General features: G+C 45.4%; 1 protein-coding gene across 1 annotated transcript; it reads left to right on the top strand.

Moving 5' to 3' along the window:
- The first annotated feature begins 2 nt into the window (after nt 1-2).
- Nucleotides 3-9,348, top strand: LOC112560060 (vascular endothelial growth factor receptor 3-like). Its single transcript, XM_025231630.1, has 12 exons — nt 3-220; nt 454-578; nt 1,557-1,686; nt 2,626-2,730; nt 3,036-3,155; nt 3,547-3,825; nt 3,934-4,058; nt 4,651-4,721; nt 5,426-5,466; nt 6,196-6,298; nt 7,270-7,375; nt 7,780-9,348. Exons 1-12 carry the CDS (start codon nt 40-42, stop codon nt 8,053-8,055), a joined length of 1,662 nt encoding a protein of 553 aa, XP_025087415.1. The 5' UTR covers nt 3-39; the 3' UTR covers nt 8,056-9,348.
- The last annotated feature ends 16,626 nt before the right edge of the window (nt 9,349-25,974 follow it).

Below are 25,974 nucleotides of genomic sequence, written 5' to 3'. Positions count from 1 at the left end.
ACGTTGACATCGCAGGACAACGTCACATGGGGCGACCCGATGGAGAACGTCACGCGAGTTGAGTTCGTGCACTATGACCCCTGGCGCGGGTTCATCGTGCGCGGGCTGACGGGAAGGTTCGCTTGCCAGGCCCTCAGCGATCACCTTCAGCCGCAGTATCTCTTCTTTCGGCTGGAGGTCGAAGGTCAGCATGAGAGTGCAACAGCTGGCGACAAACCAGGTGTGACCGCTTCTCCCATTAATTTAATGTGTTGTAAGTAAATGTGAAACACGAAAAAAAAAAAAAAAAGAAATAATTCTTCAAAAAATACCTACCAGCAATACCATCAAAAATTAAGAAAATTACCATTTGATAACGAAGCATAGTTTTGTTTCTTTTTACTAGCCCTGCGACTTCTGCGGTTTCATTTATTCATTTATTCATTCTTTTCTTCTTCATCCTATTATTTGCAGAATCAACTGCCCGAAAAAGTCTGACAACAGTCTACATCGCAGCCATCACATGTTTCATAGTTCTCTTCCTTGTTGTCGTCACGATTATCGTGGGCTGTAAAATGCTAAAGAGGAAGAAGTATGATGTAAGTTGGAAAGTACTCAAGGCTTGCAAACATCGGCAATGCCAACAGAACTTTTTCTTCATTTATTTTTGTGTTGGGTTTAGTTCGTGGGAAGAAAGCAAAATCTTGTCGCATAAAACAGAATATTTACCAGATAAATTTGTCTTAATTACAAAAAAAAAAAAAAAGTTTTGCACTTTTTAAACTAGTTTATCAAACAGTAAATTCACTTTACCTGTGACAAGCTTCCTTTTCATAGAGTTTAAAATTTATTACAGAACAATTGTGATGTAAATGCAGTTAAAACTATATGTATAGGATATAATGCATTTCCTTTCTTTGCGTAAAGGTGAAAATTATGTGAGCATTATCACTCTCAGCTCAAAAATTTTGCTTTTGGCCTTCACAGAAAACTGAATATTGTTTCAGTTTCTCCCCTTTTTTTTCGGGGTAGGTTGCTGGAGTGAAAGACGTTGGTTTTCTGTCCTGACTTCGGCTGCTTTTTTGATTATGTTCTTTGTTTTGTTTTTATTTTAGGTTTGATTTTAAAGTTTTTATTCCTCCCTATCTTTCTGATTTGCTATTTATAGATAGTAATAATCATAAATACATTCGAATTTAGTATCATCCTTCGTTCGACAGCTGGTACAGTATGGAAAAGTATAGTAATACATTTGGCTGCTGTGGACACCACAGACCAAACAATTAATCTTGACACTGTCGTAGTCAAATCTGGAAGAACATTAATATTGTATGCACACAAAGGGCAAATACAGAATTGTTAAGTCTAAAAATTCTTGCTTCCAGACAAAAGGAACCATTTCTTTACTTTTTGTTTATCAAAGGAGCACTTTATTATGGTACATATACTCCGGGCGTAAGCAGGCGAGGTGTGTGAACACGTATGTAGCATAAACATGTGTAATAAATGTGCTTACATTCAAGGATGAATTCATGCGAACTGGTGTGGCGGTGTGCGCGCTCGTGTGTGTGTTACAGCATGAAGAAGTCGAGAAATTCCTCAGCCAGTCGCAAGGGGACTACAATCCAGAGTTACCCATCGACGAACAAACGGGTTGTGTCCCTTACGACCCTAAGTGGGAGTTTCCCGAAGAGCGCCTGCGAATGGGTTAGAGTTACTTTTCTCCAGTTATCTCTTTCTTTCTTTGCTCCCCTGCATTCTCTCTCTCACACACACACAAACACCTCAATGTCCGAGGCAAAGATATTATTTTCTTATTTTGATATACAGCGTCAATGACCTCCCTTTGTTGTTTTGGTATTAATCAAAAGTGTATTTACGAACTTCTTATTTGATTGTAAACAGCTTTAAAAGATAACCCACTTCAAACAAGATTAGGAATGAGTGATCCAGTTAGACACATGGTCTTGCGACAGCCCACCACTTACTGGCTGCTCGGTATCTCGAAGGTTTTAGCGGAACAGTTGAAAGAAACTGAAGTAGCAGGCGACACTTGCTCACCTGACAGTTCAAAGCCAGTCTAGAATAAAACGAAAACGAAAAAGACCAAAATAACATGAACACTATCTAGCCCACAAAACTGACAGATGATACCGAGCATTTAAAGTTGTTTTCACTGATTTTGGCCTGTAATTCGATGTTGATGAAAGGTCATCCCTAAAGTTTACCTCAATCCTTTCATTGTACATTGAGGTGTTGCTGAGTTTGACATGATGTTGTCTTGAACCTGGCATGATGGATTCCACTCTAAATAAGTCGGCTTTTGTCACTTTAAGCTGGTGGCTCTAATGACTGACAAGATGCTGGGAGGGGTGTGGGGACACTTTAATCTACCCTTCTAAGGACTGGGACATGATGCCGGGGTCAGTTTAATCTCGTGCATTAACCGTCAGGTATGTGATGTTGTGCTGGGATGACTTTCATTAACACTAAGCTGTGAAGACACAAGCGATGCAAGTGTGTTCACACTGACACACAACAGGTAATAACCGTGACACTAAACACCTCTACTCTCCTTGACACAAACAAGTGTACTCTACACAATGTAGCTGCTCCTACCTTAACATGATGAACTTGTTTTCGCAGGAATGATTTTGGGTCAAGGTGCGTTCGGTCGCGTGGTCAAGGCAGAGGCCGTTGGCATCGGGGGCTCAAATGACGTCATCACTGTGGCGGTCAAGGTTGTCAAAGGTAAGGCCGAGCAGGTAAACCTTCAGATGATGTCCTGAGAAGAAAATTATGTAAAGGAGCTTTCATTGACTGCGCATATAAAGTCGATTGTACAAGTTATGCCCTCATCATCAAAAGTTCTCCGCTTAGAACGATGATGATGATGATGATGATGATGATGATTGATGATTGATGATGATTGGTGATGATTAATGATGATGATTATTATTATCATCATATTAATATGGCACCAAAGAAAAAACTTTTTAAACGTTAGCTAAACAATAAAGTAAAGTTGATGATTACGTGTTCCCTGTCAACATCAGACTGCACAAACAAAGAACAGATGATGGCACTGGTGTCTGAACTAAAGATCCTGATTCACATCGGACATCACCTCAACATTGTCAACCTTCTGGGGGCGGTCACTAAGGATCTTCGCTATGGTGAGTGCACCTGCTCTTCCGTTAGTCCAGGGAAGAACCTGGAGACAACGGCTCTTTTTTTTGTAACCAGTGGGTGGGAAGAGGAATCGAGGTTTGACAGGCGTGGTCCCGAGAAAGACAAAGAGGTAGACATAGACATGTCATGCAAACATACACATACGAGCGCGCACGCACGCACTCACACAGATAGAGAAGGTGGAAATATATAAAAGAGAAAGAGAGTGTGTTGACAGAATTGACTCTATTCTCAATTTTATCGCAAATGAATAGCTATATAATTCACTTTTAAAACGCATCACGAGTACTTCATTCATTACTGCTCTCTGTGCTTGCTTGAAGTCCCTCCGACACCAGTGAATCAGGTTACAGGTCCATCACTCACTGTTTGTAGGCAAACTGAGCATCATCGTGGAGTACTGTCCATTTGGATGCCTGCAAAACTATCTGCTGAAGAACAAGAATTCCTTGCGGGATATCCCAGACATCAAACTTATCAAGAATAAGCCCAAACCCCAGGAGACCAAGCGATATGGACCGGTCAGCAGAGGGTCGCCGAGAGCCAACTACGTCAACCAGGGAATGGAGCCAGCCGGCCCTCCCCTGACGATCACCAACCTTCTCTGCTGGGCCTTCCAGGTGTGCCGAGGCATGGAGTACCTGGCCTCCAGAAGGTAAGACGAACGACAGCAGTAGGTGTGGCTGATCGTGCAAGATCGACACCAAGTAGCCGGTGGTCTTAGCAAATGTAGGACTAACCATTGTGACCTGCTCTTGTCGCAGTACGTCCACCGTGACCTGGCAGCGCGCAACGTGCTGCTGACGGCAAACAACGTAGTCAAGATCTGCGACTTCGGGCTGGCCAGGGACGTCTACCGCAACGCCAAGTACTACAAGAAGCGAGAAGTAAGGAGCCTCCTACCCCACACCCACCCAGCGCCCAACATCCAAACGGATAAACACATGACATTACTCACCCCCCTACTCATTACACACACACACACACAAACACACACTGTGCGTGATCGTAATTGTCCTTCTCTATTTTTACTCGGTTTATCTGATGCTAATGATCACTCCCCCAAGTGAAAGATAAGTATACACGTTAAAATGATACACATACAAATACCATATCATACAATATAAAGTTAAGCTCATACACAAACTCAAGTTACGTCCACAGAGAATTAAGTTTAGATGCACCAAAAAATTCATCTGATTTGAAAGAAACAGATATAAACCCTGAAAAAAATCCCAAAACCTTTTTTCAAAAATGCTAAAACTTGTAGACGCAACCTGTAAGAGCCGATGAAATGAAATGTAATGTCTGGATAGTCAAACTATGAGCACCTGTAGAATTACTAGCATAATGAGAGGAATATTTGAGTCAATACTGAGTCAGTAGAAGTGACTTTCCTGTTTTCTCACCAGCTGTGATCGTTGAGATTTTCTTGCTAACAGCGTTCACTCCCTTTATTTATTTTTCATGTGGATGCAGGGCCCTGTTCCCATCAAGTGGATGGCGCTGGAGTCACTGACCCATGGGCTGTACACCACCAAGAGCGATGTGTGAGTGGTTAATCTCGTCTACTTTAGGTGGAGGCTGTACCTGTGAAACACCATTGTGGTCAGGTGGAGCAAGCGGGGTGGTTCAGTCTGGCACTCTGCAACGGTCACCCCAATATCCTGCCCAGGGCTTCTGCTTACGGCATTAAAAGTTCGGAGGCTGTTCGTCAATGGGGTCCCAGGGGTTCAGTGTCTGAGCATCGTAGCCCAATCTAGTGTCGTCTGCCTACAAGGTGAGAGTTACTTCCCTTGCACTGAGGTTTTTTTGTTTTTGTTTTGTTTTTTTTTTCCCTACCGGGAAGATTCCATTAACTTATATCCTGTCGTTGACAGCGTGGTTAAATCTGTCTCAGAATCGAAAGAAAGTGAGCACCCCAAGTACAGTGAGCATAAGCTCATCACAGATGCTTGTAGTTGCTGAACATCCCCCTCCCAAAGAAAGCCTTAGCAGAAGCCCTGCCTGCCCCATCCTCTAGTTATTTAGACCACAGGACGAGGAGAGGACACAAACCAAGAAAAGGAAATGTTGTTTAGCAGCAGAACGAGGGATGTCACGAAAACACGAATCCCACCTCGCGACCCCTTGCCTGACGCAAGATGCTATAAATAGAAACAGCTGCCACACGTGCTCACATATCCTGTTTCAGTAAAAATTACAAACAAAAACTTATCACTCAATTTCGCTTTCGTGTTTTTGTGTCCAACAGATGGTCTTTCGGAATTTTCCTCTGGGAATTGTTTTCCCTAGGTGAGTAAGTTTCGTCGATCCTCGTGTCTATAGTTTTTCACCCATATAGTCAAGGGAGGTCTCCTCCCTGCCCTCTCCCCCCATTATTATATCATGTGTGATTATTCACGAATGTATCTAATCTCCGAACAGCAAGATTCACTGGGTACATTATGTATAGCTGCAAGTTTCGTATGACTAATCATCTGTTTTCGATGATATATAGATAACATGAATGATGACTGATGGTGTAAAGTATCTGATTTCGAACTACCAGACAGCCTGAGCGCGCTGTAATATAAATCGTTGAAGCCCTTCTCACTACGCATAATGCCATATAAACCAGTGTGGAACATAATCAGTGACATCTGCATCCTCAGTTCTGAAATCAGAACGAAATCAGTTACAAACAAAAAGCAAGGAAGGTTGACAGTTTATAACATAGAGTGGCAGGCTAGAACAGCATCGTGTTGTGGGAATAATAATAGGGCTAGTCGCCGTCCAGCCATACCAGCCATGGTCTGTTTATTAATTACTCAGCGGGTACAATCAGTTTGAGGAAATAAATGTTTGTCAGTAGCCTTGTAATATAATAGCATCAGTGAAAAAGTTTGGAAGAAATCAGTAAAAATGGAGAAATAGACGACTCTGAGCTCAGATCATCAACGGTTGAGCCCCACTGACCCTCTCACCCACCAAAACCCTTATCAGCATTGAAAACCTCAGCGATGTACCTTCACTGTTCACCAGGTGGCAACCCGTATCCAGGTGTGGACACAGCTACCAGTGACTTTCTGGACCTCCTGGAATGCGGGTATCGCATGGCAACGCCCAAGCTGGCCCCTGCGGAGCTGTGAGTACCCCATCAGTCCTGGGGCCGGGAATCACAGTCGCACCAGCTGCATTTTGGCAGTTGAGATGATTCGAAACTGTTAGTAATTTAGGTGTTCGAATCCCTCTAAACCGACTGTACACCCGGCCCCTACCCGCTAGACTTCCTTACTTAGACTCATTTCCATGGCTATTTCCACTTTTATCTCAACTGTCTTGGCTCTGTCGCCATGTCGGCCTCTCTGTACACTTCATGCACACTAGGATATTAGTTGATGTACGTGTAAAGAGGAAGCTCTCCAAGTTAGTATTATCAGTTGATAATTATCAGATGACTGACAAGTGATCAGCGGTGACTGAGGATATTTTGAATGCACCCTTTGTCTGGTCCGGGAACGTACCGCGGGGTCGTTTAAATGTCACCTGCTCGTGCACCCGGAGGTGCAGGCCAGTGGGTGCATTGAAGCAGGAAGTAACAACTCCAATAGATTCGATAAACTTTGCCAGGGGCAGGCCAAAAAATCTGGTCGAAAACGAGTTCAGGGTCAGAGGTAGAACACCTACGACAAACCCGACGGACTGGAGGGTACGAGAAAGTGTAGGGTGAACCCCTATTTGTGTGTTTGCTGTAGTCGTTTGTATCGAATTCCCGTAAATAAAATGTTTAAAAAGTGTATGATGATTTTTGAAGTTAGAGGGTGAGGAAGTGAGGGTCGGCTCAACGGGGACATCTATAAATGTATCCAGCATCTGACAGAAATAGTTGTGAGGGTTAAACAGTTTTATTGCTGTGTAAGGGTGTTAATGGTGTTGGTGTTGATGTTGATGTTGATGTATGAGGCATTTTCTGATTATTGGGGTGGTGGAGAGATTTTTTGGGGAGGGTGGTGGGGAAGTTGCTTTAGCCTTTTTAGGGCGGGTGAGGAGGGAAGGGGAGAAGGGCAAAGGGCACAATGGCTGATGTCACGTGATGTCACCTGATGTACTGGACAGTTACGCCGTCATGAGGCAGACGTGGCACGCAGACCCCCTGCAGAGACCCTCCTTCAGCCAACTGGTACCGGTCATGGCCGCCTTCCTGGAGACCAGCGCCACACAGGTACATCTCTCTCATCCCCGAGCACCTGTCTTCCTTCTTCTTCCACTACTTCACAGGAGCGTTAAACTTACAATTTTAAAAAGTAGCCCTACCTCCCCAGGTCTGCCTGTTGCATTGGTTTATTAGATTTGCCAAGAATATAATGTTTTCTTACAATAAAATATTGATAATATTATGTTCCTTTAACATAAAGGGAGTCATTGTGAAGTTGGCAATCTCTAAAGTTTCCGGATGGTCCATCTTCTCTCCTAATCTTCTGTTGTACAACCAGCTTCACTTCAATAACTAATGGCAGTGAAAGGTTTTGACTTATAAACTACGTATGTGTGAGATTTTTAAAAAAAATCTACTGGGTATACAGACTCGTGAGCAACTTGTACAACACAATATACTTTTTTTTCCAGCACTACCTAAATCTGTCTTCACCTGGGTCCCTGAACTTGCCTGGCCTCGGCATCCAAGAAAAAGACGGATATCTGCGAATGTCCAGCCTCTCGCAGTACGTCCCCATGTCTCCTACTTCAACCTGTCCACCTGCAAACTTGCTAACGGACTCCACTGCGGACAGTGAGGAGGACAACGGGCAGTGTTCGCTACACGAACTCCGGCGAACTGACGAAGGTGAAGGTTGTCGAACTTGGAGACAATCCGCAAAAATGGCGACTGTGCTCACCAGATGATGTGATCCCAGAGGTCCCCCCAGACCTCCATCTGTCATCGGAGGGTTTGAGATGAACGGGAGACAGGCGATTGGTGATCACAGCGATGGTTGCCTTCCCATCATCCTTAGCGAGACGGATCCCAGCGCGCACGGCAGACCGAGCACTTCTGACGGTTACTCAACGTTGAAAGCGAAAACGACGAACCTTTCGGACAGCCTTGACTCCGTGTTCTTAGAGGCTGGAAGGGAGGCAGAAGACTTGGAGATGACGGAGTTGTTGAGAAATCCGATCGTGTCGGATCACCCCGATAACGGTGCTTGCTACTTCTGGTCGGACACAAGCAAGGTAAAGAATCTTGCCTGTCGCGAAGAAAAGATGGTCTCAAAGATGGTGGACAGTGAGACGGGCAAGATGTCCGACTTCTCGTCACCCGTTATCTGGTGTGGACTTCTCAATCGACAATAATCAGTTTCCGAAACGCAGGCAAAACGGCCATGTCGTCTACTTCCGGAACAAAAGAGCGCATGACTACTCACATATGGGTGGCAGGGAAGAGCATCTGCTCAGCGACGACAACGACGACGACAGCGCCACACTCGCGGAGTACATGAACGATGACTCTGTGTTTATTCCGGATTTTCCAGGCACCTCGCAGGTCACGGGCACCCACCCCACGAAAGTCCAGCCCCAGTTCCCGTCCTTGGGGGAAATGACCTCGACCTTACGACGCAGTGAGGACAGCGGTCACTTCTCCGTCGGTTCTCCACCCGAGTCTTCGCCGGACTCGCTGTTTGTTTATCCCAGTCTGTAACCGCCGACTGCGGGCATCTCTTTGAACACCTGACCGGTTGGACTATGTCCTGTGTCCACTGCACAGAGCAATGTCACGGCCCGCCAGTCAGTCAGCAGCCAGCCAGTCAGCCAGCCAGTCAGCCAGTCCGTCAGTCAGCCAGCCAGTCAGCCATACAAAAGGACAACACAGACAAATACAAAGATATGGGACGCTTTGGTCAGAGTTGCTGATGTGTTATCAGACCGATGGCATGTGCCAATGGCGGGATTGGAACAGCCTGGATACAATGTCGGACCTTCACCAGATCCTTATAATAATTTTAAACAACGATCAATGTTGTTTTTTCTAAAGTGATGACAGACATGTTCTCAAATGTCGGATTTATGATGTTATCTTGCAGTTCTGTTGTCAGATTTGTCCACAATCATAAAAGTGTACCGATGTGTGTTCAAAGCTGTAAAATGTTTTAATGCCAGACTGAATTTATGCGATGTAAAGTTGATAAAATGTGATCAAGACTTTGTTTTGTTAGGCTGTCAATATAAAGGATGTTATAAATTCTAATGTCCCACGAAACCTGTTTAATAATGTCGGTTATCATACAGGTTTTACAAAGGTCCGTGTTTTTATAGAATTCCTCTCATGGGCAGCATATGATACTGTTCATTGTTTCCTGATACGAAATGTTAAGACTCGTGATTTATTATATCATGTCACATTTTGGATTCAATGACAAACCCCGGATGTTTATCATGAGATATCGTGTCATACAGTCCTTACAGAGTCGCTTAGCACGTTATGTCACATTCAGCGATGTAGACAAAGTAATATCACATTTAATATATATTTAATTCTTGATAATCTCAGATGTTTTCTTGCACTACATAAGCGATGACCTGTTGCGCGCCCACAGTGCCATCTGCTAATGTTGGACTTGAGACCTTAGTGAACAGAGAGATGCTCTTCTGTAAGCACACACCTGAATTATCTCCCCTCGTGCGACACGTGGCTTTGAGGTCGGTGACAGAAGAGAAGGTTACACATACAAACATAAACAAGAATACATCCGTTGTCCCTTCTTGACCTCTAGAAGCACGTGCTACAGACTCGAGGTTTACGAGCGAGGTTACACGGTGACGTAACTATTGTAGTTCCACGTCACCATCTAGTCTGACTAGTCTATCACCTCACACTGTCACCTGAGGGTCACACCCGGGTTCGTGTCGACATCATTCACCAGGATTTTTAGCAGCAGAGTCGTGACTCCTGTTCACGATGCTCGGGGGGTAAGTGGTCCGTTGGGGTGCGTTGGCGTCGTATTCTAGCATCGCCACAAACATTGACGAGCACCACCCTGCTTGCAGTTGCTTCTCTCTCTCGTCTTTGTGTCTGTTTTGTTTCACAACAGTATGTTCGAAGGCTTAATCAGGTTCATTGGGTCACGGACTTTAATTGCAGAGATGTCATGCATGCTCGATCTTATTTCATACTGACTTAAAGCCATGGACTCCAACCGCGATTCTTTTATAAAAGCAGACAAAAGCATGACAGCATCAAGTAACAGGTTACAATGTGGTGCCCCGTTATGGTGTCAGACAACTTGTTAAGCAGGTATTGAACATCGTCAACCAGGCGGAGCGACTGCAGGTCACGGATTACAATTGCGGGTGTAACAACTTTGTGCAAAGGATTGCAATCATCGCGGTACAACGTTCCTTTATGGCGGCTGCCAGACTTAGCAGCTTGTAATCCACCCGCGGTGCTTGTGTACAGACTGACTAATCTGACAGTCTTATCAGGACACCAAGGCAAACAGTGCCGCTTATTTACAACAACAGCCAGACAAACTTGGTCACTCAATTTAATGGACATAAAAGCTTTTGAAACTGACGCAATGATGAATACATGATGATAATGACGATGATGATGATGATGAACTCGATAGTGATCACTAAGGACTGTCATAGTGAAAATAAATATATCATTTGTCAAACAAAAAATACGCTATCAAGAGAAGGAGGGAGAAGAGAAGCTGGTGTAGAAGGGACAAAGTTTTTTAAAACTTAAGGAAAAATCATAGCTTGACCATAATGGACAGAGTTGACCATATATCTCATATATATAACGGCCATGAATTCCTCGTCCGCGTCTGTAAAACACGAGTGGTAGACGACAAACCTTCTACGTCAATCAATCAATCAATCAATCAATCAATCAATCAATCAGAAGGACATAGCTCCAAACAGTTTAGAAGAGAAAGAGATAGAAAGGCAAATGCAGACATAGATGAAAACTAAAATCTCAGTGCCGAGCAAATGCCAGCTGCTTGGCCTGCAGGTTCCAGTGGACAGGTTCCACTTCCGAAGCCATGTTCGCCGAGGCCATGGCGCACACGAGCCGAGTCCTGAATTAACCCGCGTCACGAGAGAAGGGTGATCGCTTCCACACGCCTGCCATGGCAACGGCGGCGACTTTAAGACAAGCGCCAGGAAACAGCAAGAGTCAGCGACAACCACTTCCCCTGATCGATGTTAACCCCTTCCTCGCCATCCACGAGCCCCGACGACCACAGGAGCGATGACTGCGAGCCAGGAGGAGGTTAACATCGATCGCGTGAGAGGTTCTTCTGCTAATAAGATCTACTTCCTCCCTGCCAGCCTTCCAGGACATCGCTGCTGTCAGGAGACAAGCAAGAAAGAACTTTCTTTTTTCCAGATTTGTGTCAAGACAGCGGAGAGAGACAGAGACAGGCAGGAGAAAGCAAAGTTGTTTACGACATGAAACTTCTTATCTTACAGCCGCTCTGAGGTTCATCGCGAGGTCATACACAGCTTATGGTGAGCTTCGCAAAGACCGCCAACGACCACGAGTTTGGTGCTGATGTAGGGCTAGGGATGCTCAGACACAACTTGATGGGGATGGGAGGAAATGAGGAAATAAAAGGACAACAACCTGTGCATGAGCCCTGTGATTTATTCTCAACACCCGGGGCTAATTTCTCATTAATTTTTCCAGCTGTGGTTTGATGCTCAGCTTTTCATCAAGTTCATTCATCGTGGTGTCAGTGTACTAAAACAATAAAAGACTATTTATTTACATTTTCCATGTTCCCAGGTCTAGTTCAACAACAGGTGCGCGAACGACATTTTGGGTGCCGCTGTCATGTGACCCACCTTTCTCTCTCTCTGCGTGCGTGCGTGTGCTGTCTCCAATTATGATTTTGTCCACCTTTGTTCGACTTTGTATAAGTATGTCGCAATTTCAGTTGTCTTCCACTTGGAACTGGCTGTAACATCGAAGACGCAGAAAATAAACATACAAAATAAACATCCTCCCGATCTATGTACACCTACCACACAAAGCCTTTGACCATTCCAGTAACGATTTTCTCGGCAAATTTGATGGAGATAAGTCGGACAAATGGTGTGAATATGATATCACACACACACACACACACACAAAACACTCTGCTTTATTAAAATATTATCAGACCCAAATGCATTTCACTTGAGCTCTGACACCCGCGTGTGTCAACTGTAAACGATAATCACGGAGCGGGTATGGGGAAAGAACTGCAAGACTGTGTGTATATATCATGGAATGGATTTAATAATTAATCATATTTGTTTAATCACTTCATTTACAGTCATCATGCAATGACAACAATGTCTAGACAAAGAAATTATCCATTTATGATGTTGCAGAAATCTTTTGCTGTCATCTGAATGCTGCGAACCCCGATCACAATGTCCGTTAAGCCAGGTTCACATGGCACAACATTGGTTGACCAAAACATTATACAACATTTCTTCGTGGAGAAAAAAAATTAACTTAGTTATTTTGTCACATATTTTTCGCTCCTCATTGAAGGGATATGGGAGGAAGAAATCCCTCCAAAGAAACATGTTCCCCGTTATGACATTAAGTCGTACCGTGTGAGAGCAGCCTTACACATCCAGTCGTGACACTATTGCTGCCTCATTGCTCGTCACATAAGTATGTCACGTGATCCCAGAACAGTTGCTGTCGTCACAGTTTATTACCTACACGACACACATTTGTAGCAGTCTAAGCGATGTGCTTCTTGTTTATTACTCACAACATGAATGCGATCTCTCAAGATGATTACACAACAAATGTTACAAAATGTCGGCTACCATCAAAACAAAGCTGCCCTAACCCCTGCTGTTTATTATCTAAGTAATATAAAGAAAATAGTCCCCCCCTCCCCACAAGCTAAGGAAACAGCAAACAAAGTGGATTTATTCAGTTCAGTGATCTTCAAGTCATAAAATGACTAAATACTATGTATGTGTATCACCAGCAAATCCTCACAATAAAACTCGACTCCTTTTGCAAGCGGTTACATAAACAAGACGATTGCCGCCCTTTGTAGCTTATTATCTTAAAGAATCATAAAACAACCCCCAACATGTTATTATTTCTGAAAGAAAACAGCGATACAGTTCAGGACTCAAAGAGAAAATTGAGCGAAATGAAGAGCAAGGACCGGAACAAGGGGGATAATCGACACACAAACAGCGGCGCAATCATTGTCAGCTCTGTTGAGGAGGAAGTAACTCGCACCTTCTCACGTGTCGCGACACCGCGACGATAACGCGACAGCGACACTACCGCATTCCGCCGGCTAGTTGCCTCCCTTGCCAGTCAGTCCCACGAATACTAATTACCGCCTTAATAGAGTTATCCCCCCTCCTTCATCCCCGCCACCACCACCATCATCACCAAGTTCGTCAGCTGCCGACATTCATCATCCAGCCACGCACGGCTATCAATGTCGCAGTTGCAGGTGACACGCAGGTAGACAGCCTCCAGCTCGATAGTCTTTATGTCTTCCGCTTCTGATCCGCTCAGGTGCGCGGATGGAGTGCGATGGGAGGATGACCTGACATCATGGCTGTGAGCTTTTTTCTGTCGGTGCTCCCAGCTCAGCCCCTGTGCAGTTTAATCAAAAAATAATTTAAGAAAGTCGCTGCGCAGTTTTGTGATAAATGACGATAATGTTCTGTTAAACCGTCAGAAACGCTCCCCTTCATCTCTTTCTGTCTTCCTGTTCTCAATCAGATAAATGTGGATTAACATCCGACCAAACCTGGTCTACCCTGACATTGTGACCTTTGTCACAGCTTCTGATCGCTTCACGCATCGACGCACTCTGTGGAGAAGAGAGTAGTCTTACCACATTTCGTGTTGGAAAATCGGGTAAAAACATACCCAGCCTTTGAGTTACCAGTCCTAATAATCTCCACTAACCTTTCTTGTGGATTTACCCTAAACTGACCTCAGGCTAAAGAATTAATCTGACCCCAAAGGCTAAGGAAATAATTCCGAGCATAAAGCTACAGAATTAATCTCACTCAAAAGACTAAAAATAACTCTCAACACCAAAGCTGAGACGAAGGTAGAAAAGCAAGGTTTCGACCCTGCAGCCCCTCTCCCCAAGGGTCAAGTCTGACGACCTCCAGTCAGCAAAGACGTCCTTTCACACTCGGCACAAGGTAAGGGGCACACGGGGCACACGGGGCACTTGGACTCGTGCCGATGGCTCAGACCTGCGCTGCGCAAAATGTGAAAAAGGTGAATTAACTGGGGCGTGACCTTCACTGACGAGACTGGAGAAAGTTCTCATGGACTGTGATGGCTGTGGTGAGGTGTGGGTAGGGGTCTAGGCACTCTAGGGGAAACAGTTTGCAAAAAGTTGGGCATTGGAAATTTCTGGCTCAGAGAAACCTGTTCACTCAAGCCGGAAGAAGTCCAGACGATGTACACCTGCAAAATGCAAGATGTTGGACAGAATTGTGGTTGTGTAGCAACAGTCCATCTTACAAGACAGAGTGAGGGTGGAAGTGAGAGAGAGAGACACCCAAAAGCTACTTTGTGTTAAAATCAGGATCACACAGTACGACCGAGGTGACAAAGTAGGTAAAGTAGAGTGTAAAAGGTCCTGTCAACCCGGTAAACACAATCATGATGTAAAAACCTTGCAACGTGGCGCGCACTTGATCCTGTAAAGAAGGATTATGATAATCCAACAAATATTTCATATGTTGCCTCGTCTGACTGTGACCCCAGCTGTGCTCCTCTCTCTCTTTCTGATAGGGTCTGTGTAATTTCTGCGACACGTAGCAGTCTCGTCCCAAATCGCCTGTTTCCTCAATACATAGATGCAAGGTGTGAGGCAGGACATTGGGGAATCTCGCAGCCACCAGTGGGGAATCTCGCAGCCGGGAAATGGGGAGTGGGGAGCGGACAATGAACGTGGAGGGAAATGGGGAATGTGAGAGCAGGACGATGGGGATGAAGGAGCAGCGCATCCTCCTGGGTCTGTCTGGCAAGAGATGGTTTCAGTGACTGTCATCAGGGGCGGCCCGGGGCAGAGAAAGTGTCGATGGCCCCTTCGTGCGCCAATGTCAATAAAACCAAGTGGCGGCCCACGATATTGTTATTATGGTAGAACGATATAATCTTACATATAGCTAACTGCTCCGACTCTAGCAGCAGTAGTAAATACAGCGCAATAATCAACAACAAACAAACATTTTCGGCCTCATTCCGTGTCGTTACTTTCTCTTTCTGTTTGATATTCAATACAAATTCGGCGTGGCGGCCCCTGGGATTTGTTGGGCCCTGTCAGGTGAATAGTCTGCTCATGTGTAAGGTCGCCCCTGCTGGCGGTAACGCTACCCAAAATAGTGTCTCATGATTAATCCACCCGGAAAAAGCCGTGCAGGAAAAAAGTGAGTGGAAGATCGCAGGTTGGTGGGAGGGGGATGGCGTGCTCCTGCCTCTGTGGGGAAAATGTCGGGACACACCCTGAAAAGAAGAAAAGAAACTGAGAAAGAGCCATTCTGTGGTGTCACATCTACAGCCAGGAGAGGGTACTTCACCCGCTGATGTTTCCTTCACGCTCTGTTTACTGATAAAGGAAACAACTCTCCAACTTCACTCCTCGACTGTTCGTGCGAGTGAGATGAGCTGGGTGCTCCGGGTGCATAATATATCATACCAGCGATCTAAACTGTGGCGAGCAGGGTGGGAATAGGGGTGGGGTGAGGAGTAGAACCGGGTAACGCCCGTGGCCGCGGACGTGAGTCGTGATGGCGGCCGGGTGCCACAGTCTGAAAGGAAGGATTAGGGCGCTCACCTCGACGTCAGGCACGCCACAACAACATCCACCCGTCCCACCTATTCCCACCCTCGTACCCATATCTCTACCCTTTTAAGTCGAGCTGTCGACAAGATCGTCGTGGCTGTCGTGGGTTGTCCCGCACGCTGGTTTACTACCTGTGTATTGTCGGACGATAACAGTGTTGTGACACTGGCCTGTGGACTGTTGACGATAAGAGCGAGAAGATTGTTTGCGGATTGTTTGATGAGCGACTCGTGATTGTCCCTCGGATTGTTGACATGAAAGTTCTGATTGTCCTGCGGTCTGCTTGACAAGACGGTCGAGACCTGACATTGTTGCCAGGCGGTGAGTCGACAGGGTCGTCAACACGGGAACAATCCCAAACAAACCACCCGTAATTGCACCCGACCCTACTTAGCGCCACCACGCCACCAGAGGTCAGGCCAGTCAGTGCTCGTGAGGCATGTCTGGCATCCTGTGACGTGTTTACACCAACTGTCACCTGCGCCGTTGTCATAAAGAAGCCTAACTGCACAATCCACCCCGCCACACCCCACCCCTCTCTCCCGACCTGTGACCTGCTCGTCGTTCAGGTAATTCCTCTTCCGCCGTCAAGGTAGGAAGACACCTGAGAACTGTCACGAGTCGGCCACTAGAGGGCGCTAGAGGTACGTTCGTCAAGGTGGAGGCCGTGTTGTCAACGAGCGGTAGCCAAGAACTGGGTGCGGATAGAATCTGGCCATGTACGGGTATATTACAGTCGTGCAGAGTGCGGCGGGGAGGGAAAGTAGAAGTAAACGAGAGTCCTTGACATTTCAGTCGCTGGGGAGGAAAGGCTGTATTTTTCTGTGCCTTTCTTTCCGCAACCCAGGGTCAGCAACTATGTGGGTCAGCCGGGGTATGGGGTAGGGGGTTAGTTCGCAATGCGCCACCCGGATATCAAACTAGTGTGCGAACTGCCCGCCTAATCATCTATGCCACCCGCTTTCATTAGTACATGAAAACTATGTACTGTAGCTGTGTTCAGGAAGATTATTTCCTTGTAAGGAGGGGGATGAGCTGTTCACATCTACAAGAGAAATGTTGTGGTGTCACATAACCCTAACGGGTGGAAACCAAAACCCACGAACCCTCCTACCTACCCACCATAATTACGGCGCAGACGTCAGTTCACTTGTCCCTCATTTCAGTCAGTCCATGGTGTGAGCAACTGTTGGAAATATCGAGGTTCTCGTGATCTTTTGTTGTGTGTTTGTAAGACAGTGATTATGTGAGAATGCGTGCGTTTGTGCGCGTGCGTGCGTGTGTACCCCATCAGATGATCACCAAAGGCAAGAGAGCTTTTAAGGTAGGCGAGTGTTGTTCAAACCTCTTGACCAACTTAAAAAATAGTGCCTGTGTAAACATCCAAACTCGGTCAAACCTCTTTCCTTGCCCACCCCCTGGTTAGTCGACCTGACAAGCGACGGGTACCGCGGGCAGCTGGGGACCACGAACACGGGTACCGCAGGCCCGAGCAAGGCGAGGCGAACGACCTGCAGGCTCTTTATCTCGTATCATCGTCTGTACTTTGACAGCAACGAGACGGCGGGTCGCGAGGGTCTGAATGGGGCGAGCAAGTTCGTGCCTGCATTTTCCTGCAATCCAACCCCACCCGACCCCACACCCTACCCCTCACCCTACCCTTACTCCAACGGCTGGCCCTCGAAACTTGTTTCCTTGTTTGTCTATCGGCTCTCGCTTTCCTAGCACCCCCTTCTCTCTCTTCCCCCCTCTTCTTCCTCTCGCTCCCTGTACCTGACGTGCATGCACACCTGGCTGACGTCACAGGGCTTACAGTTGGCGACAGCAGGCGGGCCGTTGCCTTTTGTTGTCCACAGGTGTGTTGAGGTGCGTCCCCTGCAGCAAGGCAGTGGACTCATCCGTTCCCCTTCGTCTGTCGTCTTCTCCGTCTGCAAACCTCCTTCCTTTCCGCGTCTGCACCCCGCTACCATGCTCTCCACCCCAACCCAGATACAAGCGGGTAGCACGAAAGGCAGGTCGGGTGGGGTCGGGTAAGGGGAGATGAGAGAAAGATAGGCGGAGTGAGTTTGAAACCATCCTACGAGTGCAGGGATCGGCTAATTACAATGACGGCGACGAGTAAACAAACAGGATTTAAGAAAGAAAAAAAAAAAAGCCAAACCTCAATCCGACGTTTTCTTTTTTGTGTCTTTATGTGCACCTGTACTCCTTCTTCTTGTCTCGGGTACTGACATAAATAAACCTGTGACACCCGAAACCGTCGTGACGTTATGAGCCGCCAGATGGCGCAGCGAGCAAACGGAGAAAAGCACGGGAAGGGAGTTCACACGGGGAGTGACAGCAGGGGAGGGAACTAAAAAACAAGGGGGGAAAGGAGGGTAAGAGTAAAATTACATCATGCTTTGTCCATACTGTTCAGTGTGCAGCCATCTTTAACTGTCAGGTGTCACCAAGTTCGCTGACATTTTATAAAGACGCCTGTTGCCAACAGGACCAACAGATGATCCTTCTCTCGCAAAGTAGTTATAAAGTCCGATCAGACTGATGATCCTCAACGAGAATCGATCACAGACTGACAGGTTTTCAGGAGGTACGAGCAGCAGTGGATGCTGGGAAATGGCGGTCTGGTACTGATGTATGTTATATAAATAGGCTGCGGCTTCAGACAGATTAAATATTATATTACTTGTTCATGGGTTCCGCAGTGTGGACCGACAGACCGATAAAAAGCTCAGCTGAGTTGATTTCTCCAAAGATCGGTCTGTGGACACATTTTTTCCAGACTTTCCATCACTGAATATGGATGGTGATAGGTGTTGCTGTGTCTGTAACACCACTTGACCAGTCCATTCACTTGTGTCAGCTTGTGTGAATGAAATCAGGCTAAACACTGTAAAGACACACAGTCCCACATGTCAACATCTCCTGAACATGGAAATACAGAGATGAATGGTGATTGTTTATTTTAAGAAAAGTACAAGACGAACCTCACAGAACCTGGTGAGAGCTTTGGGCATGTATTAATGAGACATTCATTACCCAATCAACAACCTTACTTCTATGAAGCTAAAGGAAAAAGAAGCTTTAATCACTAAAGCTAGTTGAGAACTGCAATGTTGAAGGGAAAAATCTTCTCTTATGATGAGAATCAGTATCTCATGACGACCTAAACCCACTCACAGAAAAGTTTTTGTGCCGAGTAGGCCTTTAATAAGAAGCTTAGCCCGATACGGTGACATTGCGTGCATGTGGGGTGGACAAATACCCTGACCCCCGGGTATTTCAGCCAGTACACGACCTACCCAGAGGGACGTTGGCCAACACGGTCCCGACCAGGAAATGGCCATAGTGTGGAGATTGAGATACAGATGAACTTTTGCATCTGACCTTTCATGCATCTATTAAACACTGTTACCTACCATAGTTGTGTAAAGGACAACCCCAGACAGCGGTTAAAACCCTGTATTTATGGACTGGGGTCAGGTGTAACAGAATGTAACCACCCAGTAACACAAGAGGTCCTTCTAACGATTAATCCCTCCCTCCCCCCAGTGTAGACACAATATCACAACAATGAAGAGATAGAGAGACGAGGGCTGGGGTCGACGAATGAGCAAATGTTTCGATGCGTTGTTTTTTTTTTTTTCCAAATATTATGTACCTCATTTATGTGAAGGCGGGTGGAGGGCAGCGGGGTGGGGATAAAAGACGTTAGGAGACACTCGTACAGTTGTGACGTCACACAACATGGCCGCGCCTGTCGCTGCACGCTTTACCGTTTGTCGAACTTTCTCGTCTTGTGTCCTGTCAGACTCAATCCCAAGTAGCAACGGCCGGAAGTCATCCATCAAGCAGCCTGCAACGAAAGTTCATGAAACAATCTTCAATGCAGTGCGTGGCTCTTTTTTTTTAAATCATGTTGCGCCACCTTCCGCGTCACCTCCCGCCTCCATGTTGTTGGACTGCTCCCATGAATCCGGGGCAATAAATTTGACAGAAGACACTTTATGAGGCCGGTGGAGTGAAACAAACAAGCCGCTGGACGAGAATACATCGGCATTTCCTTCCCTCTTGTCGGTGCAAGCCACCTATTGTCAGTCTACAACGTCCGTGTCGCTGTACCAGAGGTCAGGGGTCGAGCGACTTTCACATCACCTCGCCGCCATCGTCCGCCGCGGTGTCCGTTCTCGCACGCACTCAACAAAGGTCATTCAGTTGACTTTTGTCCACCCGACAGTTTGTCAACAAATAATTTGTCGCTGGCAGCCGCGGGTGACTGAATGAATGAAACAAAAAACAATCACTTTAAATATTGGCTTGTGGAGAAATGTTACAGTTGTTGATGAATAAATTTTCTGTGAGTGCGGGTGGAGTGAATGCAATGTCCAGGACCGGGTGTACAAAGTGTTAATTAAAGTCCATCACAAATATAAACTTCATTTTATTGCCCACTAAAATCAGATATAGCAGTTTACATGTGATTAATGAAAATCGGCGAGTCAAATGCATAGTTGTTATCAAACAAAAGGTTTTGAAAGAACTTTCAAGAAGCTGCAGGAAAATTGTACAATAGCAGGAACATTATTAAAGACATGAGCGTGGAAAAAAAGAAAGAAAGAAGGTTTGAGCAGACAACCTTGCTTATAAAGTGTGGAGTAACATCTGATATTTATTTCAACCTCGTCATTCTGTCCAACAATTTCAGCTCCACATCAACCTTGTCATCTAGTTATCATCACGAGTTGGACTCCACTTCATCCTTCTCATCCTCTCTCTCTCTCAGTGACATTACGGTCTTTCCCACACCACATGCAGAGAGAAAAAAAAACCCACACAAATTGCAATTTAGCTTTAAGTTTTTAAAAAAAGTAGGGGAGAGGAGAAGGGATCCCCAGTACATTCATACCGGATGTGACCAGAATGACAAAGTCTGGTAGTTGTGACGCCTTCTAGGAAACCATTGGAGTAAACAAGTTATTGGCCATTAGCAATAATACAAATAATTTATTAAGGAACGATTCTAATATCTTTTTGGGGGGATGGAGGGATAGGCTGGTTTACGTAGAGATGATATTCACAGCGATTACAGTACTAATAAGAATAGGGGGAACTTGTGGTGACCCCAGGGTGACCCCAGGGTGACGCAAAATGCAACGTGGTGCGTTCATCACAGCTTCCGCGGTGCCTCCTGCCTCCCTGCTGCAGGTGGAGGAGCGAAAGTAACGGTGACAAAGAATGTTTATGTGGTGTGAGTGGACATGGCACGACTGACAAACGCAAGAGCTGGTCGGTAGGGTTATATACCGACAAGGAATAATTAAGCCTCTTTGGTTCGCAGGCGAAGAATAAAAACAGAGCAAATTAAAGAATATCCATCAAATCACCGATGAAGGCACAGTGCAGGCAACCATTGGTTCAATCATCGTCAGAACAGAGGTCAAGGGTCAACGGTGACAACGATCTCAGCGATACAATAGTCCAGAAGGCCAAGGATGGTCTGAAAGATAGAAGAGACGAAACCGATAACAGCATGAGATATGAAGTCTAACAGTAAGAAGTCACAACAATGTAGAGAAGAATCACGTGGTCTGACTGTGACATCATTCCAATCTGACAGGTATGACCATAAAAATTATAGAAGCTGTAAACAACGACAACCTATCTGTCTGTCTGATTGCCTGCTTGTCTCCTCTCTCTCTCTCTCTGTGGCTTTGTTCGTTCATCTGTCACTACAGGTTTGGAATAGAATCAATCGATCAGCCCCCTACTTACACTCCCTACATGCTCTGTGTTTTTAAATAAAGAAAATGGAGCAGTGAGAGTCTGGTAACTAGTCTGAACAGAAGGTTCATCTGCAATCGGATCCCCAAAGGAAGTCCGTGTATGCACCCGAGTGAGAAATGTCATGTGTCGCGGACTACATTTTTACTTCTCAGGGGAGCTTAGCGCCAGACAAGTACGACCCCCACCCCCTTAATTCACACACACGCACACACACACACACACCCCTAGCATCGTGCTGACTCTCGCCTTCCCATCGTTCAGCACGCGCTGTAACGTCACGTGACTTTGTGTCTCCAGGAATACAACACCCGATGGCGTCAGCGTGTACCCGACTCTACTAGAATGCTCCGTGGCATGTGGAGGACGGTTGGGTGGGGTGGAGGGGTGGCAACGACGTCGTCGCGCAACTGACACCACGCATGCGCTTCCCGATTTAATTCTCGGAGCCGGAAGTAAAGGAAAAGAGCGGGGCGCTCGTGACGTCATTGGAGCGAGGAGGATTTCCGTATTGGCGACGACGGACTGCTCTTAGAGCCACGAGCGACTCTGTCCCCCTCCAGTCCCAGTCCCCAAGCTCCCACTGAGTCACGCAGCACATCCATCACGTGACCTCCCCCTAAAACACCAAAAAAAGTGAAGATTGTCGGTTAATGCGTTTTCGACATTAAGATTTTCCGTCATGAGATTCTAGGCTGGGTATGCACCCAACACTCACACTTGTTTATCAGCTCAGTTGCACTTCAAACGCACTTTAACATGCGCACGTACTTACACACAGACATCAGTCATTAAACAACCAAGAGTTGAAAAAAAAAAGATATTAGCAAAGTCTTGACCTCAGGTGGACTATACACACCTGATACTGGTCAAGAAAAGAGGAGACTTGGCACCCAAGTAGAAGTCGATCTCTATCAGAACTCAAGTGTCAACAAAATGTTAAAAAAAAATGTCTGATAGGTGGAGCAATATGTTTTCATTTTCCAAGTAAGTTAACCTGCAAGAAATGTTGACATGTGTGACTCGGTTGACTTGTAAGACCAAAGAATCTTTTGTTTATTCCGCTCAAGTTATTAAAAAAAAAAGCCAGCTTGAATAGGCGTGCAGCTTGGTCGGGTACTACCGCTTATCCACCCACGTTTGAGACACACCCGACCATGAACACGCATGAACGCACCCGCAGTTGTCGTGCCCACTGATCCACCCACACGGAGATATACCTGATACCTGTAGGTTGACATGCACTCGCTCACCTCTCCTTCACATGCACACAGTACCATCTACCTCCCACCCCACACACCCTACCCACCCCACACACAGATTCACTGAGAGGTTTTCTTGCTAACAGTCATGCCACTGCTGGCGACTATTACACACCAGGCGGATGTGTCGTTAGGAAGCATGAGAAATGACAAAACAATGTCACGGTCTATTCGTCAGCTCGCGCGTGCGAGTCATCACATGGCGCTCCTTGGGTCGACAAAAGCTTTTATCAGTCGACCTCTTGAAGTCTAGGGTTCGTTTCCTGAGTGCCACATGTTGCATGACTTGCACTCAGCTCCTCACCGAATAGGAATCACAGAAGTCATCCTTTAACCAACGATGAAGATCATCAGTCGCCCGCACGGTTCCCTGTCAGGTCTCGAACCCCTGATCTCAAACTTATCGATATACTGACATTATTTGCAGATAATCAGAAATAAATAGTCTGTTGACAATATTCACACAATCGTGACGGCTTCCTATCAAGTACAAAAGTCCATGATTGTATTGTGAGACTACATCCTCTGTGTGATATTATGGGATTGGTACCTGGCTGTGGTCAGCTGGTGCTACTGTACTCTTGATTGCATCATGCTCTCAGAGCTCACCCACAGTCCTCTACACACTCATGTAAAATCGTCTAAAAAATAGTCAATAAAAATTTTAAAAAATAGTCAATGAAGTATTTATTCCACTTTTATTACAGAAAAGATAGCAAAATCTTGAACGAGCCAGTGGTATTAACAACAACAAAAACAACAGCAACAACAAAGTACACCATCAAGAGTTTACTGCCATGCGACAGTTACTTTCGCGATGTTTGTTGTTGTTGTTGTTCTTGACGTCAGCGCCACTAGGTGATCAACATAAAAAAAGGAAATGAACTCAATTTTCAGGTTGTTGACAGTCGCGGGGCTGCAATGGGAGCGGCGACACCTGGCGACTTTATGCAAATAATGTTGAAGTGGAGAGAGGGCCTGGCTCACCACGATAGTGTCACCCGCTGCCTCTCACCCACTTTTTCTACAAGTGAGTTGCCATCAACATGTTGATTTGTGTTTTCTTTATGACAGAAATGACATATCACGCGACTGTGTGTCATTGTGTGTGTCATTGTGTGTGAGACAGACAGACAGACGGGGAATCGCGGGCAGGTGTGAATAGGTAATGGAAGTGTTGGGGTGGGAGGGTTTGGTGGTTGTATTGACGTGATCCGAGGGAGACAAGGAGGGAGCTAAAGTGCAGTGTCCTCCATTCACGAGCTTTCTCGCGGTCTACCGACTGTCACTCACCTGAGGTGTGTTGAGGAGAGCAGAGCGGCCATCTTGTTGTGCTGATGTCACTGTCAAGCCTCATGTTAGTCTTCAGACTTGCATCTTCCCCGCCTTTATTGTGTCTCATCTCTTCCTTCCTGCCTTAGTGATTTCAGTCTGAATCAATCACTACTTCAGCAAAATTAATTTGTAATAAGCTTTGCAGTTGTTCACCACACTCACGTGTAAGTAAGAGGTGTGGTCAGCTGATGTGTTCATTGCTATCAACACATTCCATTCATTGTGAATCTTCACATGGTCTTTCCCGATATTTCATCAATTTCTAATTCAAATTCAGGAATGTTTTGTTGTTTGTGACTATGATTTAGAGGCGTTGATTGGTGCCACGACTGAGGTCATTAGAGTGCAAAAGGCTCTTGCACTCGGGTTGGTCTTTAAGATCCGGTGAATCAGACAGGTTGAGATAGCGATCACTCTATAGCCACTTCAGATGGCTTCCCAGGTCAAGTGACCTTATCTTGATGATGACAAAGACCTGTGTGCATGGCAGCAAATATAAAATAGTAGATAAGCCAAAGTGTAGCCAAGTATCACTGTTAAAAAAATGGGAAAACACATTAGAGTAGATTGTCATGGAGTCTTATCATCCTTTACATTTACAGTTGAAGTCACTGACATTTCTCATTTAGCCATCTGGAATTTATCATGTTCACTTGTTAACTTTAAGTGTTTAAATAAAAACAATAAATATAAACATTTATACTTTATATATATTTTTAATTAATGTGGAAATAACTTATTTAAGAAATAGTTTGAGAACAAAAGGTTTACTAACCCAATTTTATAACAGATGAGAATCTTACAGTGAGCAATGATGCAGCAAAGTCATGTGGATTATTTACAAATATTTACACCTTTCTAAGGATGTCAAGAAAAGTTGGAATCTTTTTTTAAAAGCTGAAAGGAGTAAAATAAAGTGTTGCTATAACAACGAGCAACCTTAGAGACCTTATGTTAATGAGGCTTTGATTGTTTTCTCTATAATTAAGATGAGATTATGCCAAGGCTTATATATTGCGAACTGAACTAATTTGACACATTGGGAGGTTTCAAATCTTACTACATATGTCTGCTTTCATTCATCATTGTTTCATTCATTCCTGTTCTAAAAGTGAGTTTCTGCAGCGTGCAGTCCTTTATGAGCAGCTACAGGAATCATGATATTTGTTCACCTGTCAGTGTAAGCAGTTTTCAATCTACTGTCAGACAACTGATCTCACTTCTCTGTCAAGAATGCCCTTCTAACAACATCCCTTGATCATAAATCAGAACTTGAAAGTGTTCACAAACTCACCCTCATGACACCCACTTCATGTTGTAAAAAGATGATAACAGGAGTAGATACAGTATCAGGGCCCCATGCAAACCAGTTTACAACTGTCCTATTGGAGTTGTGTTCCGGTAATTTACCACAATCTCATTCCTGTTGGTTTAATTCCTCGAATTTTATTAAAGTACTAACAGTCGTAGTAACAGAAAATCCGTGATTTATTTGTTAAATGCCATAGTTCCGTGGTCACATGTCACAGCCGGTACCTGCTGTTGATGGTCTGTAGAGATTGGCAGGTCTGGAGTAACTTCCTATAGTCAGC

The sequence above is a fragment of the Pomacea canaliculata genome, linkage group LG3 (assembly GCF_003073045.1).
Source record: "Pomacea canaliculata isolate SZHN2017 linkage group LG3, ASM307304v1, whole genome shotgun sequence".
Lineage (NCBI taxonomy): Eukaryota > Metazoa > Mollusca > Gastropoda > Architaenioglossa > Ampullariidae > Pomacea > Pomacea canaliculata.
The sequence above is the reverse complement of the archived record's forward strand: the minus strand, read 5'-3'. Positions and strand labels throughout refer to the sequence as shown.

Coding starts and splice junctions, on each gene's coding strand:
- LOC112560060 (XM_025231630.1), top strand. CDS start 40: ATGGAGAACGTCACGCGAGTTGAGTTCGTGCACTATGACCCCTGGCGC. Junction 3,156..3,546: donor CACTAAGGATCTTCGCTATG/GTGAGTGCACCT, acceptor CACTGTTTGTAG/GCAAACTGAGCATCATCGTG. Junction 3,826..3,933: donor GGAGTACCTGGCCTCCAGAA/GGTAAGACGAAC, acceptor TGCTCTTGTCGC/AGTACGTCCACCGTGACCTG.